The sequence below is a fragment of the Eptatretus burgeri genome, chromosome 4, assembly GCF_056783735.1.
Source record: "Eptatretus burgeri isolate ZD-2024b chromosome 4, Ebu_testis_v1, whole genome shotgun sequence".
In the NCBI taxonomy this organism is placed as follows: domain Eukaryota; kingdom Metazoa; phylum Chordata; class Myxini; order Myxiniformes; family Myxinidae; genus Eptatretus; species Eptatretus burgeri.
The window spans coordinates 11,188,688-11,210,001 of NC_140964.1; the positions used below are offsets into that span (position 1 = coordinate 11,188,688).

General features: G+C 48.6%; 1 protein-coding gene across 4 annotated transcripts in view; it reads right to left on the bottom strand.

Moving 5' to 3' along the window:
* LOC147027475 (uncharacterized) overlaps positions 1-16,906 on the bottom strand; it is a 36,610-nt gene extending 19,704 nt beyond the window's left edge. Inside the window, exons 1-3 of one of the 4 annotated variants that reach the window (XM_085876933.1) lie at positions 16,776-16,906; positions 13,716-13,789; positions 2,488-11,031 (exon numbers count right to left, since the gene is read on the bottom strand). In XM_085876933.1, coding sequence (XP_085733059.1) covers positions 2,488-11,031; positions 13,716-13,782 — 8,611 coding nt within the window. In that variant the 5' untranslated portion in view covers positions 13,783-13,789; positions 16,776-16,906. Of the gene's footprint in view, positions 1-2,487; positions 11,032-13,715; positions 13,790-14,656; positions 14,907-16,697 lie in introns of those variants that run through there. The other 3 variants (XM_085876934.1, XM_085876930.1, XM_085876931.1) reach the window with 3 other exon arrangements.
* Between the last annotated feature and the right edge of the window lie 4,408 nt (positions 16,907-21,314).

The following is a 21,314-nucleotide window of genomic DNA, read 5'->3' on the forward strand; positions in this document are numbered from 1 at the left end:
AGGGTAGAAAAGATCATGCGTATGGATGGGGATGACCCGAGAGTGGAGAACAGCTGTATTGAAGCCCTGAAGGGAAGGGCAGCATTGGACTGACCTCACGCGCCCTGGAGTAACCTGGCAGGAAAGGGGTGGGGGAGCAGAACACAGAAAGTGGAGAGAGTGCAAGACCAGAAAATAAGCGATAGAAGACAGCGGCAACTGACCTGACTGTGATGCAGGAGTTTCACAGGCTAGATGTTAAGATTCACTTGGGGGAGATTCCAATGATATTGAAGACCTTTGTCTCCACAGCATCAACAAGTGAAAGGTGCGAGGCAGTGGCGCCAACCCAAAAGGGGGGAGGCAGTACTCTATCAAATTGTGGTTGAAGGCCTTGCATGTTGTCAGAAGTTCGGATTTGCCAAGGAAAGATATGTCACAACGGAGGATGCCCAGTCAACAGCTGATGGTCAAGCCCAAAAGTTTGCGGGAATGAATTTCTTTTGGAAGTTTAAGGAAGTAGATGGAAGGGTTCACCAGACTCATTTTGGAGAGGAAAAATAAGTAGATGGGATTTGACTTCTGCTGAACGGCCAAAATGTACACAGATCACCTTTGAAGAATCCTCAATTACTTTGATCAACATAGCCTCAGAATCACATTTTGTTGACAGAATACTGCTTTGGAAGCTTAATTTGTTTCCCGGCCAGAATCCCCATGAAAATAACTTGTTTCTGGAATGAATGGATGGATGATGCTTGCTTGCAGAAGGGATGCTTCCTCCTTGCTGGATGTTGATTGAACCTCAGAAGCCTTCTTAATTTCCAAAATAGATGCTAATTTTTAGGCGATTTTTGCTGCTATTGTAGCAGCAATGGTAACAGGGACTGATGCTGCAGGAGGCCCTTGAGCTACAAATAGTGAAGGAATCTATGAAGGCTTTTGTTATTTATCAAAGATCCTGACTCCTCCAGTTACCTTGGGTGCCACAGTCATCCCCTTCCGTCGGAAGTGCCTTGGTGCAAGTCACCCCTGTTATTATGGAAGACCTCGGATACCAAGGTTGCTCCCCACTTTGGGGGCACATTTTGTGCCTGGGTCGTAAATTCCTGTGAAGCTACTTTCGATGCAAGTATCATTGCTGCTTATAGGGAATTTAGATGCTCTGAATTAAGCTAGATGCTCTGAATTTATGGAAGACGCCCCCGCTTTCACCACTGCCGCCGGGGGGAAGACGCCCCTGGTTCCGCAACCGCCGAGGAAGACGCTCCCCGTTTCCACCACCGCCGCCCGGGTAGACGCACTCTGTTCCACCACCGCAGCCAGTGATGACACCCTCAGTTCCACCACCACAGCCAGAGACAACACCCTCGGTTCCACCCCCGCAGCTTGGGACGACGCCCTCGGTTCCACCACCGCAGCCAGGGATGACACCCTCAGTTCCACCACCACGGCTGGAGACAACGCCCTTGGTTCCACCCCCGCAGCTAGGGACGACGCCCTCGGTTCCACCACCGCAGCCAGGGATGACACCTTCAGTTCCACCACCACAGCCGGGGACAACACCCTCGGTTCCACACCGCAGCCTTACTTGTTTCTCGTCAGTACCGATCACCTTTGTTTTCAGTGAGCATAGAGTAACAATGCATTTATCCTCTTGGCAGCAGGGTCGAACACTGCCTTCAAAAAGTATTTCTCAAGTCCTGAGACTGCTGCTGCACTGGTTGTTGGACATGTCATCTATTTCAGAAGCATAACTAAAATTCACTTAATTTCAAAATACAGTACCTGCATTGGTCATTGAAGATCAAATGTTGGGAAACAGTGAAGAAGATACAGTACATTCATTATCACCTGTATGGATTTCACCTCAATAATCTGTTCAAAATGACCGAATGAAGGTGAAAAGTGTGACTAATTTAATAAGAAACAAAGCAAGAGGCTGTGAAATAATGGAATGAAAATGAGCAGTGATATTCGGAAGTGATGGCGATGACAAAATTAAGGTTACAGAGACCAATGAAGTGTGTGCATTTGATCATTTGACATTAGAATTGAAACTTGCATGACAAAAGGGTAAAGTCCATGTTGGCAAGGCAGGGCCTAAAGGAAGCAGAAGTTGGAATTTGGCTCAAAAGCACAACAACAATAGAAACAAAGAAAATAAAAATAACAAGAGAAACAGGTGCATGAAGCAAAATGCAAAGGACATGAGGAACAATGAAAATCAAATCTCAAACCAGATAACAGCAAAGCTGAACAGTACTACAGAACAAATTACTTGCAATGCACTGGGGTCGTAAGGAAAATTAGATCACACAAAGTATGTGAAAAACAAACAGAACAAGGTGCTGCTTAATGAAAGGAAAAACAGTAAATGCAAGATGTGCTGTACTCTTGCCATTAAAGCACGAAAGGTGTTCATGCAAGCTAGAAAAGTGCCAATGAAAGCATGATTCACCATCGCAGTGATGTGCCAGGTCTGTTGGCGGAATGATTACGGTATACCTGTGAAAGCCATTCGGCCAGCCGGCTTAGTGTGGGCGTGGAGTCCAAAACCATGATTTCCGGCAAGCCTGCTGGCCAGCTGAGGCGGCACATCGTCCACAGAGGGCAGAGGAGAGAGCGAAGAGGTGTGTGGAGGGCAGCTGGGGCTAGAAAGAGTATCTAGTGTGGGCATGAGGGAAGAGGGGGGTGGAGGACTACAAGAAGAGGACTGCCAGTTTTCCTGGGCTGTCTGGCTGTCTGGCTTTGGGCCTTGCTTGTTTGCATGCACAGATGATGGTGCAGGTGGCAAAGACTCTTTGAAAACTTCTGGGAAACGTGACACCTTTGTGAATTCACTGTCAGAATGTGACAATGTGGGAGTTTTAGCTTCAGTTTCTAACAAAGAATCAAAGTTTGTACAAGAAGAGGAGACTGATGAATATTGTGCACATTTCAAAACATGAAAGCAGCTTGGCATTTCATAATTTGGAGCAACTTCACTCAAAACCTCGTCATTCGCACACAAAGGGGCAAGTGTATTGTCTTCATTTCCATGCGTCTCTTTTGATGCTGCACGATCTCTCGGTTCAACAACTTTATAGCGTTTTTCCAGCATGCCCAATGACTGACTGATGGAAACTTTCTGCTCAAGAATATCAGCAACATGAGAAGGACCTCGACTAACATTATTTTCATGAGCTTTGGACTTGTTTTTCCTGCGCCCTCGCTTCCTTTTCTTGTGTGGTACTTTGTCATTGTTATTATTTATCGATGGCTCCAAACAAGCACTACTCTTCTCAGTTTCAGGGGATTCTCGAATTGACTCTTCACTAAACTCCAAAGCATCCATTTTCAAGTGTACATCATCTTCATCTTTCAAAACACTTGCTTCATGATCGCTCTCAAACTCCTGCTTTCTGTTTTTGATAACATCGGTACCAGTCAGATTACAACTGACATGAAAATCTACTTTCTTTTGCTTGCAGTTTGGTAACATCTTCAAATATGGATCACCATCTGCAAGATTTGAAAAATTTACTTGAGCAGCGTCGATGACGGTGTCTGAAAGATTTTTACCCTCTTCAACACCTCCACTTTCCTCAAAGTCAACTGTACGAGTTACCGATGTCAAATCAACCTGCTCAATTGCAGACAAGTGACAAGGACGGTTTTTTATCTTAAGTTCGTCAACGCTGTTAGTTGGAAGGAGGGGTACACAATAAGTGTGCATACTACTTTCAAACTCCTCTTCAGATTTACAGACATCTACAATATTTTCAGCGTTGACTTCGCAAGGACTACGTCCAAAAGTCTTCGCTTCATTTTCAGTCAATCCTTGAAATACCTCTGCGCATGGAGTTGTCACTCTGTCTTGTAAACCTTCATTTACCTGGCAGGTTTTAGCGTTTGTAGATTTTGCTGCATTTATATCAAAGCAAACTCTGTCACTTCCAAAAGATGCATTATTCGTATGACGAATTTGAACATAATTCCCCCCCGCATCTTGAGATTCAAAATCTCGAACTTCAATATTAATGTCATTCTTTCCATCACCATCACCTTCATGAATAGAAAGTACATCAACCTCAACATCTGTCTCTTTTTTTGCCGTTTTTTCTTGAGAGATCTCTATCTGATCTTGTGGTTGAACTTCAAGATAACCTGTTGTCCCATTTTTGTAATCCTGAATTAGTTTTTCAGAAAGGAGGAAAGAGGTCTGAATATCAACATGAATGGTATTGGGGGGATGAATTCTAAGGTTGCAAAGATTATGCGCCATCTGAAGCGCCTCACTCGAAGCTTCACAAGCAGTCACATCCTCCACGTTGCGGGGAGTCTCCACCTCCACAACCGTCTCGCGGCGGGACTCCACCTCCAGAACTTCCTCCACAACCGTTTCGTGGGGAGCCTCCAAAACCGTCTCCAGAACCTCATCCACAACCGTCTTGTGGGGGGACTCCACAACCGTCTCCAGAACGTCATCCACAACCGTCTTGTGGGGGGACTCCAGAACGTCATCCACAACCGTCTTGTGGGGGGACTCCAGAAGCTCATCCAAAACCGTCTCATGGGGGGTCTCCACAACCGTCTCGTGGGGGGTCTCCACAACCTTCTTGTGGGGGGTCGCCACAACCGTCTCGTGGATGGACTCCACAACCGTCTCGTGGGGAGCCTCCACCGCCAGAACCTCCTTCACAACTGTCTTGTGGGGGGACTCCACAACCGTCTCCAGAACATGATCCACAACCATCTCAAGAACCTCCTCAACCACCGTCTCGTGGGGGGACTCCACAACCGTCTCCAGAACCTCCTCCACCACCGTCTCACGGGGAGCCTCCACCTCCAGAACCTCCACAACTGTCTTGCGGGGGGACTCCACAACCGTCTCCACAATATCATCCACAACCATCTCAAGAACCTCCAATACAACCGTCTTGCGGGGGGACTCCACAACTATCTCCAGAACCTCATCCACCACCGTCTCGTGGGGGGACTCCACAACCGTCTCGAGAACCTCATGCACAACCGTCTCGCGGAGAGACTCCACAACCGTCTCGCTGGGAGCCTCCACCTCCAGAACCTCCTTCACAACTGTCTTGCGGGGGGACTCCACAACCGTCTCAAGAACCTCATCCACCACCGTCTCGTGGGGGGACTCCACAACCGTCTCGCGGAGAGACTCCACAACCGTCTCGCGGGGACCCTCCAACTCCAGAACGGTATCGCGGGGAGCCTCCAACTCCAGAACGGTATCGTGGGGAGCCTCCAATATGGTATCGCGGGGAGCCTCCAGTATGGTATCGCGAAGAGCCTCCAAATCAAGAATGGTATCGCGGGGAGCCTCCAACTCAAGAACAGTATCGGGGGGAGCTTCCAACTCCAGAACGGTATCGCGGGGAGCCTCCACAACAGTCTCGTGGGGAGCCTCCGCCTCCAGAACCTCCTTCACAACTGTCTTTCGGGGGGACTCTACAACCGTCTCCAGAACATAATCCACCACCGTCTCATGGGGAGCCTCCACCTCCAGAACCTCCAATACAACCGTCTTGCGGGGGGACTCCACAACCTCATCCATCACCGTCTCGTGGGAGGACTCCACAACCGTCTCCAGAACCTCATGCACAACCGTCTCGCGGAGGGACTCCACAACCGTCTCTCTGGGAGTCTCCACCTCCAGAACCTTCACAACTGTCTTGTGGGGGGACTCCACAACAGTCTCAAGAACCTCTTCCACAACCGTCTCGTGGGAGGACTCCACAACCATCTCCAGAACCTCATCCACAACCGTCTCGCGGGGGGACTCCACAACCATCTCGCGGGGAGCCTCCAACTCCAGAACGGTATCGTGGGGAGCCTCCAACTCCAGAACGGTATGGTGGGGAGCCTCCAGTACGGTATCGCAGGGAGCCTCCAAATCAAGAATGGTATTGGGGGGAGCCTCCAACTCCAGAACGGTATAGCGGGGAGCCTCCACAAGGGTCTCGCGGGGAGCCTCCACAAGGGTCTCGCGGGGAGCCTCCACAACGGTCTCGTGGGGAGCCTCCACAACGGTCTCGTGGGGAGCCTCCACAACGGTCTCGCGGGGAGCCTCCACAACGCTCTCGCGGGGAGCCTCCACAACGCTCTCGCGGGGAGCCTCCACAACGCTCTCGCGGGGAGCCTCCACAACGCTCTCGCGGGGAGCCTCCACAACGGTCTCGCGGGTAGCCTCCACAACGGTCTCGCGGGGATCCTCCACAACGGTCTCGGGGGGATCCTCCACAACGGTCTCGCGGGGAGCCTCCACAACGGTCTCGCGGGGAGCCTCCACAGCGCTCTCACGGGTAGCCTCCACAACGCTCTCACGGGTAGCCTCCACAACGCTCTCACGGGTAGCCTCCACAACGCTCTCACGGGGATCCTCCACAACGGTCTCGCGGGGAGCCTCCACAACGGTCTCGCGGGGAGCCTCCACAAGGGTCTCAAGGGGAGCCTCCACAACGGTCTCGCGGGGAGCCTCGACAACGGTCTCGCCGGGAGCCTCCACAACAGTCTCGCGGGGAGCCTCCACAACGGTCTCGCGGGGAGCCTCCACAACGGTCTCATGGAGAGCCTCCACAACGCTCTCGCGGGGAGCCTCCACAACGGTTTCGCGGGGAGCCTCGACAACGGTCTCGCCGGGAGCCTCCACAACGGTTTCGCGGGGAGCCTCGACAACAGTCTCGCGGGGAGCCTCCACAACGGTCACGTGGGGAGCACCCACAACAGTCTCATGGGGAGCCCCCACAACAGTCTCGCTGGGAGCCTCCACAGCCGTCTCGCGGGGAGCCCGCAACTCCAGAACGGTATCGCGGGGAGCCCCCACATCCAGGACAGGCTCGCGGGGAGCCTCCACGTCGAGGACAGGCTCGCGGGGAGCCTCCACGTCGAGGACAGGCTCGCGGGGAGCATCCACCTTCAGGACAGTCTCGCGAGGAACATCCACCTCCAGGACAGTCTCGCGTGGAGTATGCACCTCCAGGACAGTCTCGCGGGGAGCATCCACCTCCAGGACAGTCTCGCGGGGAGCATCCACCTCCAGGACAGTCTCGCGGGGAGCATCCACCTCCAGGACAGTCTCGCGGGGAGCATCCACCTCCAGGACAGTCTCGCGGGGAGCATCCACCTCCAGGACGGTCTCGCGGGGAGCATCCACCTTCAGGACTGTCTCGCAGGGAGCATCCACCTTCAGGACGGTCTCGCTGGGAGCCTCCTCCTCCAGGATGGTCTCACAGGGACCCTCCACCTCCACGCCCTCCTCCATAACCATCTCACGGGGAGCCTCCATGTTCAGAACCTCCTCCACAATGGTCTCACGGGGAGCCTCCAGCTCCAGAACCTCCACCACAACCGTCTCGTGGGGAGCCTCCACAACCGTCTCGTGGGGAGCCTCCACAACCGTCTCGCAGGGAGCCTCCACAATGGTCTCGGGGGGAGCCCCCACAACGGTCTCCCTGGGAGCCTCCACAACCGTCTCGTGGGGAGCCCGCACCTCCAGAACGGTATCGCGGGGAGCCTCCACCTCCAGGACAGGCTCGCGGGGAGCCTTCACCTCCAAGACAGGCTCGTGGGGAGCCTCCACCTCCAGGACAGTCTCGTGGGGAGCATCCACCTTCAGTACAGTCTCACGGGGAACATCCACCTTCAGGACAGTCTCACGGGGAACATCCACCTTCAGGACAGTCTCACGGGGAACATCCAACTCCAGGACAGTCTCGTGGGGAGCATACACCTCCAGGACAGTCTCGTGGGGAGCATCCACCTTCAGGACAGTGTCGCGGGGAGTCTCCTCCTCCACAACGGTCTCACGGGGAGCCTCCAGCTCTAGAACCTCCACCACAACCGTCTCGTGGGGATTCTCCACCTCCAGACCCTCTGCCGGAAACGCCTCGCGCGGACCCTCCCCCGCCGGAAACGCCTCGCACGGACCCTTCCCTGCCGGAAACGCCTCACGCGGACCCTCCCCCGCCAGAAACGTCTTGCGCGGAACCTCCCCCGCCGGAAACGTCTTGCGCGGAACCTCCCCCGCCACCAGAACATCCTCGCCGGGAGCCCCACCTGCCACCCAATCAGTCAACCAAATCCCCTTGTCAGGCACCTCATGCACCGCCCGATCTTCCTTGGTGGGTGCCTCGCGACACCAGCATTCCACCCAATCACCCTCGCGTGCCGTCCGATCACCCTCACTGGGCCCCTCGTGCACCACCTGATCCTCTTCGCCAGGTTCTTCGTCCTCCTCCCAATCCAACTTGCCGGGCGTCTCGTCCTCCGCCCAATCCCCCTCATCGGGTACCTCATTCACTGTCCAATCCCTTTTGCAGAGCACCTTATTGACCAGCCCATCCTCCTCCCAGCACTCATCTGCTCCCCGATCTGCGTTTCGGGGCGTTTCCTTTGCTCTCTGATCCACTTCATAGGGACGCTCCTTCACCTGATGCCCCTCATCCTCTGCCCTATTTACCTCACTATAAATTAGTTTATTGTTAAACATCAAGGCTCTTTCAGTGTATATACCCTTTGTATTTTTTATCTTACACGCTATTTTACAAACCACATTTTCATGCTTCGTTTCTTGTTCATCGTCCATTCGACAATCCTCATCATCTTGTGGGAAGCCTGGGGTTTTAGAGATTATATATTGCATCGTTTGGTTTGCTTTGCTGTCATATTCAACAGCTGCGACACTCGTTGCAATTTTTGTGAAACAACGGCTGTTCTCACCACAAACGCTGTCATCAAAACAAAGATGTGCTTCATCTCCTCCATATGTTACAACTTGTTTCCTGGACTTGTTACTGCATAAAACTTCACTTTCAATATCCTCACCACTCATGCTGCTATCTTTCTTGGAGACATCACTTGCCATTTCCTGGTTTTGTTCAACGGATGGCATCAAGCTCAGTGGTATTTTTGACGATATTTTGTCCTCATCGTTGAAAGTAGCTGGTAAATACAAATCTTGTGCTTTTATCAAATCTTGGGAGCAATTTGATCGCATCCCAGTATCTTTGATTTTTACATCTTCGACAAGACGGCTCCCAAATAATACATTCTCCATTTTTAAAGGCAAAGTTTCCATTTCAAATGCACAGTCTCCTTGAGACACAAAGGTGTCTTCAACCTTTTCCAAAACAAATTCATTTTGTTTAAAGCTATCATTTTCCGACTCAGAACAATCACTGCTCATGTTCAGTGACGTGCTCAATGAAATTTCATCATCATTTAAGATTTTATCAACTGGACATTCATCATACAAATCTGCATGGTCCAAATCCGAGTTTTCACATTTAACTTCGATATCCCTGAGGTTCTGTACTTGTACCTCATCTTCAAAGCTTCTGTCAAGGTGAGAGATTGTACAAGAAGCTGTGTCTATGTCCTGAGAAACCGCTGAGTAACAAATGCCATGCGAAGGAGCATTTGGACCTTCAGACAAAAAATCCTTCACCATACCTTCACTGACAATTCTTTTCTCCTTACTGCCAGGAAAATAAATTGAGCTGAGAGAAAAGCTTGAGCACTCAGAGTCATCTAAAAATGAAGAGGAGCCTGATGGCAATTCTATCCCAGCAGGACATTCGACAGAAACAGTAACATCTGTTGTAGACAATGGTCTTTGTAAAGCACTGTTGGCTGAAGTGGATGCACAAATTTCCCATTCTTCAAAAATTCCTTGTCTTACTGGAAGTGCAGGAGTAAAACACTGACTTTCACAGACAGATGCGTCAGAAACTTGAACCTGCTCAATTCCAAAGCCCTGAAAACACGAATCCACAATTTCTGTCACGTTTTCATGTGACACACACAAAAGACTTGCATTTAGAGGCTTGTCTTTTTCCACATTTTGCAATCTCGTGGAAAATGCATCATTACTGCACTTGCACACATCTTCCTCAGACACATAATCCAAAGGACCAGGTGCACACACTTTACACTTAACCCAATTTGAACCTGACAATACCAAGGATTCTCCAACACAGTCCAAGGCACTGGAGAGCGAAGAAGAAAAAATGTTAGCTCCATGAAGCTTGGTGCTTTGCTCGATGGGTGATGTGAAGTTTACCTCTTTATCATCGAAATTAAAGAGCTCATATGGCTTGTCACTTTCTCTGAACAACTCAGACGGGGAGGTAGGGTGGTTGGGAGCCAGAGAGGGAGCTGGTGACGGTACAGGAGAGGTTGGAGCAGTGAAGTATACATCCCCTTCCGAGAAGTCATTGTCATGCTTCAAAATGGGTGAAGACGAAACGTTGTAGTACAAGTCATCGTCAATGCATTCAGCTGAATAAAGGCACCTCACATCAGAAATCGATATATATTCTTCTTTGTTAATGAATACACCTGCACTGTCCTCAAAAGTTGCTAATTTTTCACCTTGACAACTACACTGGAGATCATCAACAGATGCACCCTTCACCGATGAGTTGTGGTAAAGGCTGGTTCTTTCACATTCAACACACATGTCATCTCCATCAGTTGCATGTTGATCACACAACTCAAATGTTTTATAGGTAGAAGAATCTCCATCCTGAAACGTCAAAGGTTCAGCATCGTCATAACCAATCAGCGTCTTCAATACAGGTAAGCAAGAAGGCAATTTCCTCAATTCCGAAGAAGCAGGCAACGTAGGAACTTCAACGACTCCTCCTTCAACTGGTTGCACGTCAAATTTTTTTGCAGATAATCCACAGCTTTCCCAAACTTCAGGAGCAGAATTCCCCAAAATGGCTTCTGAACTGTTGCTCATGAAGGCAGCTTTACACAAGGGCGGTTGGAGTAAACCTTCCTCATCCGAGAGCAAATTCTGACTGTTCCCACTCATAGCTCTCTCATACTCTTCCTCACAAACTGAACATAAATTCCACTCGGTGCCAGTTTTATCGTGTCGTTTTCCTGCCGGTACATCTCTCGGGGGTACAAATTCCTGGCAAGCATGTACTGGCAAGCTTTTAATGCTATGGTGTGAAGTTTGTGGGAGGGGGCATGTTTGGTGTACGCAATCTGTGAAAGAGTCAGTGCTCAAAGAAGGACCTTCCAAGCTAGCAACTGTTGGGTGCAAAGTGAAAGTGCAAAAAAAAAACAAAAAACAAAACAAGCAGAAGTGGAAGAAAAAAAAAATGGAAGCAGAGCAAAAAACTCGTTAGTAGACAGCAAGGAAAATACTTTACATTAGTGCACTGGATGAAATGGCAGACAAAACGAGTTGTACACACAACATCCATTCACTCATAAAATGCGATATTTTTTAAAGGTTAATTTTATTCAGTTTACCCATTCATAAAACACATTTCAAGCTCGTCAATGAGGCTTTTAGGCCCAATTAACACACTCAAGTCAAGAACTCAAGAGTACAAGAGTGATTCAAATTTGACCTTAACTTTTGTGAATAACTAAAACACATCAAACGAATGTCAGACAAGACAACCAACAACTATTCTGAGGCGCGTGTGAGTGAGGCGCGATTCTGCCTGCGTGTGCATGTCGATGGTGGAGGTGCTTTCCTCCCAGGCTTGACAAGAGACGGCTCCATTTTGCTTGCAAGTACACGTGCCGGACGAAGCTCCCCATTACGAGATCAACAAGGGCCAGCCCTTGGCCAGGCTGAGTATCAGTGTATTTAAAAAGGGGGGTATTATTTTCATTTGTCACCCTTTGTCTGTGTTTGCGTCTGTGTGCGAGGCCTCGATCATGGAAGTTATTTATTTTCTCGTTTAATTTCATCTTCCTTATTGTCCTTATAAATATTTGTGTTTCATTAAATATATTCCCTTTTAAAGAAACCGCATTTTATGTATTTGTAGTGGGGTTCGTGGATCAAACCCCCTCATGCTGTCCATCCTCCGCAATCCTCCTTCTGTTCCATTCCGAATACTCCTTTCTCCGTCCGCTATTGTCCTCACTGGGCTCTGTTCTCTTCCCCCATACAGCGGTGTTGCCATCCACCATACCCTTTGAGCGAGCGCTGAAATCCATGTCAATGAGCGTGTCCGCCTCCTTGGAATAAAGACCGCTCCACCGTCCTAGGAGGTTGGTCGGTGTTAAACGCCTGGCTACTACAAATTTAGATCGTGAGATTCGAACCCCAGCACCCCTGCGACAACTGCAATCCGGAGCGGGATTCGAACCCGGCCACCTCCACGACAATATATGTACAGTATGTGTGTACATATATATATATATATATATATATATATATATAATATATATATATATATATAATATATATTCGGGTTTGTCCTGGTATGTAACGTCCCAATATCTACCATAATCAGCATTCCCAGAATATGATAACTCTTCGTCCGAAAATAGTGTCAAGTTCCTATTTCCGAATCCGAATCAAAGACATAGCATCAGCCGGTTTTTCACTCGTGGCACGATAAGTATGCCGTATGCGTATAGTGTGGTCGGGGGCTCGCAGGATAGCCTAAAGGTACATGTACACTGACCTCTGAACCGGCTAGCCTGGGATCGAATCTCAGCCCAGTAATAAACTGTTATTGTGGTGTTTTGTAGGCAGGGCGAGGTATCACAGCACGTGCCCTCCCTCAGATGGATGCTAAACTGGACGTCTCGTCGAATGGCTTTAATTTATGTATGTTAAACATCTCATGGTGTCCTTCACAAAAAGTGAGTTTACTATCGCCAACGTGCTGAACAAATATTACAAATTCCTGTCCTGACTGACTATTGGGAAGGCAATGGCAAAACCATCCAGCATAACCGTAACCATATCCCTTGCCTCGGAACTGCTTTGGCAACAATCGCATTATTCTGTAGAGAACTTGGTATATTGTTAATGATGGTGTGATCTGCCGAGTTATCTGTCACAATAACCCCGAAGCTAAAGCGCAGGCCTGTCCCGTTCAAGGGTGGTTTTAATATGATTTTGAGTCTGCATCTAAAAGGGACTGCACCAATGAATTTGACTTTTTCATTCGTACGTCCCACATGATTGGAGAAGTGTAAAAACAAACAACTCCTCGTTCATTACCTCCGCACTTTAATTTTCAAAACAAAAATTCCAAATTTTTATTAAGGTAACCCTATCTTCTTCTTATTCTTATTGCGTATGGCAGCTGAGCTACCGGGGTAGCTATCATTTCTTGGAAGCGCGACTGTGTCGCTGATGGAGTGCCGCTCTACCAGTACACACGGATACTCATTTCGCCGACCTCGGAAGGATGACAGGCTGAGTCAACCCCATGGTGTATGAATTCAGCAGCCAACGGAGCTTTGAACTCAGGACCCTAAGATCCCAAGCCGCCACCCGAGCCACTAAGCCAACACCAGGCTCATAAGGTAACCCTATGGATGAAACCATTCACAGAATCGATGAATTTGGAAAAAAACAAAAACAATAAAATTGATAAATTAATTATAGAATACAAATATCCGACTTGGTTAGCCTTCATAAAACCCACAGGTTATAACACGAAAATGAAAATGTATTTAAATTTACACTCGAAGATACTGAACCAGATTCATCAAAACAGAGAAGCAAACGCGAACAGTAGAATAACCACCGAAGTACAATATTATAAAAATCGATGGTGGAACCATTTTGTTTTGCCACAGCTTTTATGGAATAACACGGCACAATGGAGATTTGATGCTGGTTTCGAAAGAGCCATGTTGGAATAATAAATGCAACTTACCGTGCAGCACGTCACGAGAACAAGCAATAAGTAACGATTGTTACTTTAGACCCTTTAACAACGCTCGGAACTCACCAGACTCGACGTGAACCTGACTTTCCTTTGTCGTGGCAGTCAACGTGCCCGTCGTCTCACTTGGCATTTTTAACCTGGCAAAAGGGACATTGAATTAAAAAAAATATATCAAAATTGATCGATCAAGTGGAATGCGTGCATTTCAAATCAAGGTATTTATCAAACGAGTTAATCGACTCAACATCTGACTTTGAAATTGCACAGAAATGCAACCTGCTTACAAAAGTGCGAAAGCACGCGCGTTCGAGTGAAAAACGAAACAAGACCAGACTCAGCGGTGTTATGGTTCGAGCGTCCGCTCCGAGTCTCGAAGGTCGGTGGTTCAAACCCCGGCCGAGTCATACTGAAGACTTCAGTAACGGTAAGTGCTGCTCCCTTGCTCCACGTTCAACATTTAGAAAGGGATAGAGCATGGACAATCCCCATCGGTTGGCATCCATGTGGAGGAGGAAATTCCTCAAAAAATTCCAACCTCAGGGGGCTGCGTTTGTCTTGTCTAACAGTCCTGTGTTATGTCTCGTGTGCCGGCTCCGCTACAAGCCACAGATCCTGTTTCAAAATTAAAAAAAAAACAGAAAGACTCAGCCTTTCACATTGCAGAGCCTCGCCGTGGCGAAGGGATGACGGTAGCTCAGCGAGTGACTGATCGACACCAAACCGATTACAATCGCCTCTTCTGTGCTTCAGGAACGTTTAAGGGTAACAAATGCTTTTGTTCATGCCCTTGTTACACGTCATCGTGATTCCTACAACTCTCCTTACCAGATCGCCTCCATCGACCGGACACTTGCACATGGTCCGGAATGATGCAGTCGGTACGATTACTTGAACCCAGCGAAGCAGAACACGCAACTCCGACGCTAATGCAGCTTTACTGGCTTCAGATTCGTTAACTAGGTGAGTTTTAAAATTAACAAGCACAATGGACGGATCTGTCGTACCCCAACATACGTTACCACCATTATGTTCGCCGAATGTTCATCGTGTTCCTCCTACTTGAACCTTCTGACCGTTCTCTTCCAAATGGTTGAACACATTTGTAATACCCTCTCCCACCTGGAGCAGTATTACACGGTACACCTATACATGGAGAATTTGCGCCCACTCCCCCAAGACCACTGGCAAAGATAAAAACACCCCTCTGCACTAATTGGGGTCATGCTCATCCTATGTAACAAGTATGGATGTCATCAGCTCAGAACTGGAGGAGGAGTATCACAAAGGAAGGTTTAAAGGCATATAAATCAATAAATTCCAGGTTTTACCTCTCTGCGCGCCGATGATTGGGACAAATGTGGAACTAAAGTACTGGAGCTGGAAAACTCAAGACTTGTCCTTCCTCCAATTCATGTTCAAAATATTAAATTAGGATTAAACAAGTTGTTTCTCGATCAGAAACTGATTAGACGGACATACGAACATGAACCAATTGCTTCACCTCGTTTCTTGTGCATGGGATTATTATACCACAAGCTACCATGATGTGGTGCAGTGCCAAAGGAGAGCACTACCCCCACCCCGTGTACTGGGCACCGAGGCCCCCACGCCCCGCGTACTGGGCACCGAGGCCCCCACGCCCCACGTACTGGGCACCGAGGCCCCCACGCCCCACGTACTGGGCACAGAGGCCCTCACGCCCCACGTGCTGGGCACCGAGGTCCACCCCCACCCAGCGTGCTGGGCACCGAGGCCCTCACGCCTCGCGTACTGGGCACCGAGGCCCACCCCCACCCCGTGCACTGGGCACCGAGGCCCCCACACCCCACGTACTGGGCACTGAGGTCACCCCACCACGTGTACTGGGCACCGAGGCCCCCACGCCCCGCGTACTGGGCACCGAGGCCCCCACGCCCCACGTACTGGGCACCGAGGCCCTCACGCCCCACGTGCTGGGCACCGAGGCCCTCACGCCCCGCGTACTGGGCACCGAGGCCCCCACGCCCCACGTACTGGGCACAGAGGCCCTCACGCCCCACGTGCTGGGCACCGAGGCCCACCCCCACCCAGCGTGCTGGGCACCGAGGCCCTCACGCCTCGTGTACTGGGCACCGAGGCCCATCCCCACCCCGTGCACTGGGCACCGAGGCCCCCACACCCCACGTACTGGGCACTGAGGTCACCCCACCCCGTGTACTGGGCACCGAGGCCCCCACGCCCCGCGTACTGGGCACCACCGCCCACCCCCACCCCGTGTGCTGGCACCGAGGCCCCCACGGTCCGCGTATTGGGCACCGCGGCCCCCCTCCCACTGCCAAAGTCCACCAAGTTGTAGGGCGGGAACGATTCATGGGGAGCCGTGCACCCCCAGATCCGTGGTTGAGGAGGGGGGGGAGAGTGACGGGGAGAGTGACGGGGGGAGTGACGGGGGGAGTGACGGGGGAGTGACGGGGGGAGTGACAGGGGGGAGTGGCAGGGGGGTTGATACTGATGCACCATGTTTGTGACTCCGCTGGTTGTACCGATGCGCTACCAACCCGTGGGATCAACAAATTACCCTTTAGGAATCATTATAATGAGCACTTCAAACACAAGCAGTCATTGTAATTCATTACAATTAAAATTCCCTTTAACCTGATTGGTTAGTCAGACTTCGAGGGGGTGTGATCGGACAGAGACCATCACCACATGACGTCACGAAACACCGTACAGCGCTCCGTTCACGTGACCGGAACCGTGGAGGCAAAAACTGCACCGGTCACGCTGCGGACAGAGACCACGTGACGTCACAAAACACCGCACGGACAAAGACCACGTGACGTCACGAAACACCGCACAACGCTCTGCAATATCCGGCGACAATGTGACGCCGCACTGACCGAGATCTCCGGTGAAATTGCTCGCGTCCAGGCCAATGAAGAAGCACGATTAGGACTCGACATTTCCTTTATCCCGAGGAAAACAGAGACACGCGAGATTCAGTTTCGGCGCGCACGACATCGGCCACACAAACTTCCTCTCAGGTACTTAGAGCCGCTCCAGAACCTGTAAGATCGACTGTCGACCGCAGCATGAGGATCCCCTATTGGGATTGAAACGGATTGCCATCCGCAAAGCACTCACTCCTCAAGATGCGAAGACGGAAGGAGAACGGAGCGAGGCCAGGCCAGAGGGCGGAGCTAATGCATAAGGGGCGTGGCAAACGATACTACGTCACTACGTCACTACGTCACTACGTCACTACGTCACTACGTCACTACGTCACTACGTCACTACGTCACTACGTCACTACGTCTCTACGTCTCTACGTCTCTACGTCTCTACGTCTCTACGTCACGACGTCATGACGTCACGACGTCACGACGTCACGACGTCACGACGTCACGACGTCACGACGTCACGACGTCACGACGTCACGACGAGCAAACGTCACGACGAGCAAACGTCACTACTGCAACTGTATTTTGTTTTACCGTCGCACTTCCGACTGTTTATAGCAATTGCTGTTCCGAAATAATACTTTTACTTTTCATGCTTGAGGAAATTTATTTATCACAGTCAAATTTGACGGGACTTTGGGCGCTGCTCCTCCCCCTTCGGTTCCTGAATTGTTTACCTCCCTCCCGTTATGCATACGTATTAAGTAGATGGTCCTTTTTTGTCTCTTGTGAATCCTTTCTGCACAAGAGGTGGAATAAAAGTATATGTTTTTGTACAGCGCTTCGATTGGAAATGTGTGGCTGATCATAGGAAGTAAACTCACAAGTCACAACACAACAACAACAACACAACACAGCACAACGAGAAGGACGCGCAAAGAACTTTGGCGCAGAAGGACATTCGGCCCATCATGCCTGCTCTGCACCAACCCGAGAAACCATCAATATCCCAATTGCAAGCCTGGTGTTTGCTTCGTGGTTGGGGTGGCTGGTTTGGGATCTTAGGGTCCTGAGTTGGAACCCCGTCTTCCACTGAATTAACACCAGGTGGGGTTGACTCATCTCCTGTCATCCTTCCAAGGTTGGCGAAATGAGTGTCAGTGCGTTGGTGTTGGGGCACAGCATCAGTGGCATGGTTGTGCCCAAACAAAATAATAGCTGCCATATGCAAGAAGATATCCAGTGCATCAAGGTACTGTGGAAACGGAATTATTAATTTAATTTATAGGAAAGTAAAACAAGCTCAAATGAGCTATGATCCTTGTCCTCTTAATGATGATGTCATAAAAACGAATATGACGTCATTCTGATGTATCAGGTTTGCGATAAATTATCTGTGCTAATGCCCGGCTTGATTCCCGCAAACAAAATTCAAACACCTTGCCTAGTTTCGGAGATAATTTTTAGGCGATTTCCATTAGCGGCGATATTATGACGTCAACTTTTTTTCTCGGAAGAATTTCCAAAATCGGAGATGGTTACTGCCTGCGCGGGGGCTTTGTGCATATACATGGGAAGTTTCACGAAGATCCGATGAAAACTCTGGGTTGTGAAACAAAAAATGTCAAAAAATAGGAATGACGTCATAAAAATTGATATGACGTCATCGTGATGTATAATATATGTGCGGCAATTCATCTCTGCTAATGCCCTGTTCGACTCCCACAAACATAATTCAAAAAGCTTGCCTAGTTTCGGAGATAATTTTTCAGGTAATTTCCATTAGCGGAGATATTTTGACGTCATAACTTTTTTTTCTAGGAGGAATTTTCAAAATCGGAGATGGTTACTGTCTGCGCAGGGTATTTTTACATATATATGCCAAGTTTCAGGAAGTTTCGATGAAAACTGTAGGCTGTGAAACAAAAAAGTCCACAAGAAGAAGCAGAAGAACAACAACATTGAGTAAGACTTTGAGATCCTCCACGAGGATCTAAAAACAAATTAACTTAGTTTAGTGCTTTTGAGAAATAATTTAATAAATATACTTGCTGAGAAAGCCAGTAAAGACCAGAAAACACACATTTCTTTGATTTAGTCGAAAACAACCTTGTAAAACTTTATCTATCCGGTGATCATCTTAGTCAGCACGGCAAAACATGACTCTCTCTCTCCTATTTTCTCCACCCCCCCCCCCCAACCCTACCAGAGGCTGTAAACAAACTCCAAAACAAACCAAAACCCCTCGATGTAGCAAATTTGAAGTCCACAAAGTTCCATCTCATACCATGGTAAAACTGTATCCAGGGCCGGATTTAGGCATGGGCAAGCTGGGCAGTTGCCCAGGGGCCTCCACAACCAGGGGGCCTCCACATATTTCATGAAAAAAAAAATTGTAAGGAAAAATGTATTCGGGAGTGCCTGAATGGTAGTTGGCAGTAAGTGGAACAGATATAAGATATTCATCTATAACAGATATAAGATATTCATCTATAACAGATATAAGATATTCATCTTATCTCATTCTCTATTTTATATAGAAGTTCAGATCCTTTGTTCTTGAAAAATATACTTTATGGATGACTGTAAATATGTCTTGTCACCTTTTTAGTATTCTAAGGTAGGGTGGGCCTCCACTACTGAAGGCAGCCCAGGGGCCACCACATGTCTAAATCAAGCCCTGACTATATACAGTATATACACTCAATATTCTTTGTTGTCTTAAGTCTTTGGCTCGTAACCTCGTTGAGAGTTGAAGCCTTCCTTCTGTGCACAGGAGTGTCTTTTGTTTTTACTGAATAAACAGCTTGTATTTGAATTATAGCTTCCGAGATGACTAAAATTGCTCCGACAGTACCCATCCAATTTAAACCTATCTTCCCCCCTCCACTGCCATTACCTTCCCAGGGAGGCCATTCCATGCATTATTGAAGCCATAACCCTGATCCTAACACTGTCCAGTCTGTTAAAAACTCCACTGCACATATCTTGTCCACACCATTCATGATAACATCTCTATCGGATCCCCTTCTAATGTGTAATGCCCCGTCCGTCTCCTTCAAACGTTCCTCGTTGCTTATGCGGTGTAGGCTGTAGAATCAGTCTGGAATCAATCTATCCCTGGAGAACGGAGTCCGGTGCATCGACGCCGTACCCTTTCTATGGCAGCTCTGTCCTTCGTAAGTTGCGGTGACCAAAGCTGTACACAATGTTCTTTATGGGGTCCTCACTAAATTCCTCCATAGTACAAACACTACCTTTTTTGATTTATAATTTATCACCCCAAGAATACAACCTAAACCCTGTTAGCTAATTAACTATGGCTACCTGGTGCTTGGTGCTATCTGCTTACCTCCCCCATGTACATTGCCACCCCTAGATTATACTCATTTATAAATGATCCCAAATTATTTTTTATCACAATTGGCGTATGTATTACCCGTACTATCCATCAGGACTGTACTCTGTGCAGAGCGTTGTTGCTGCCTAAGCAGTCTCCTTGTAGCCACAATCCTGGACGGGTCACCACTCCAACACAGGATACCAGCAAGCCGGCACTCATTTTGCCGACCTCAGAAGGACGATAGGCAGAGTCAACCCCACCTGGTATTAATTGAACAGCCGAGTGAGATTTGAACTCAGGATCCTGGGATCCCAAGCCCACCACCCAAACCATTAAGCCAACACCAGGCATATTACCAGTACCACTGTACCAGTACCACCCCCAGATCTTGTTTGATATGCTCCAAGACTGCCCCTTGCATTATGTAATCCCCACTTACATTATTCTTCTCCATCCACAGCACAAACCAATGTGTTTGGTAATCAATGTTTTTAGAGGAGATGATATACCCACCTTTTGATTCACTGGGAAACAAAAAAAACTTTTCGTCTGCTACGAAGGGGAATGCAGGTGTTCTTGGCTAAATCTGGGCCGCCGATTTCAACTCTGCAGCCAGAACTTAGCCAGCACGTCAGGTTTTCAAAATATGTATATGTTGTATGAATGATACCCAGCATGTTGGATTAGATACTTCGTTATTGCAGATTGCCACATTGTACATCAAATATCAGTGTTTAGTAATTACTTTCACATCATATTTAGATAACAGTGGTTGATCTCCGTGTATAATGTGTAGTCTACAAAGCAATAACATAAACGGGTTGCCAAAAAGGAAGTTTAAGAAACTTGTTTTTTACAAAGAAACAAGAAGACACTTGTTTTTTTTAAGAAACAAAAAAGAAGACACTTGTTCTTGTGCTTGTGTGTAGAATTGGTCTCCCGTTGGAGGAACCAGCAGTAATCACCCATCATGTTTGGGTTGAACCGGCCTTGATACTGAAAGCTTCCATGACCAAAATGTCTCGGTGGAACCTTTGGCCATGCTCATCGCTTACCTCGCCCAGATTAGGTGTGAAGAAATCAAGATGAGAATGCAAGAAGTGCATTTTAAGAGACATCTTGCAGCCCATTCACTAATAGGCCTTGAGCATGTTGTCCACTAATTCGGCATACTCTTCAGCTCTGTGGTTCCCAAGAAAGTTCTGCACAACCAACACAAATGTTTCCCATGCCACAAACTCAGGTGGGTTCAGTTTAATTTTTGAACTCGGGATCACACATCAGTTCTCGGATCTGGGGCCCAAACGAAAATGCCTGCTTTGAGTTTCGCATCAGTTATCTGTGTGCCAAACTTCTCTCTGAGATATTGGAAGCCATTACCATCATGATCCAATGCCTTTACAAAGATTTTCATAAGGGTTAGGGTTAGTTAAAAATTGC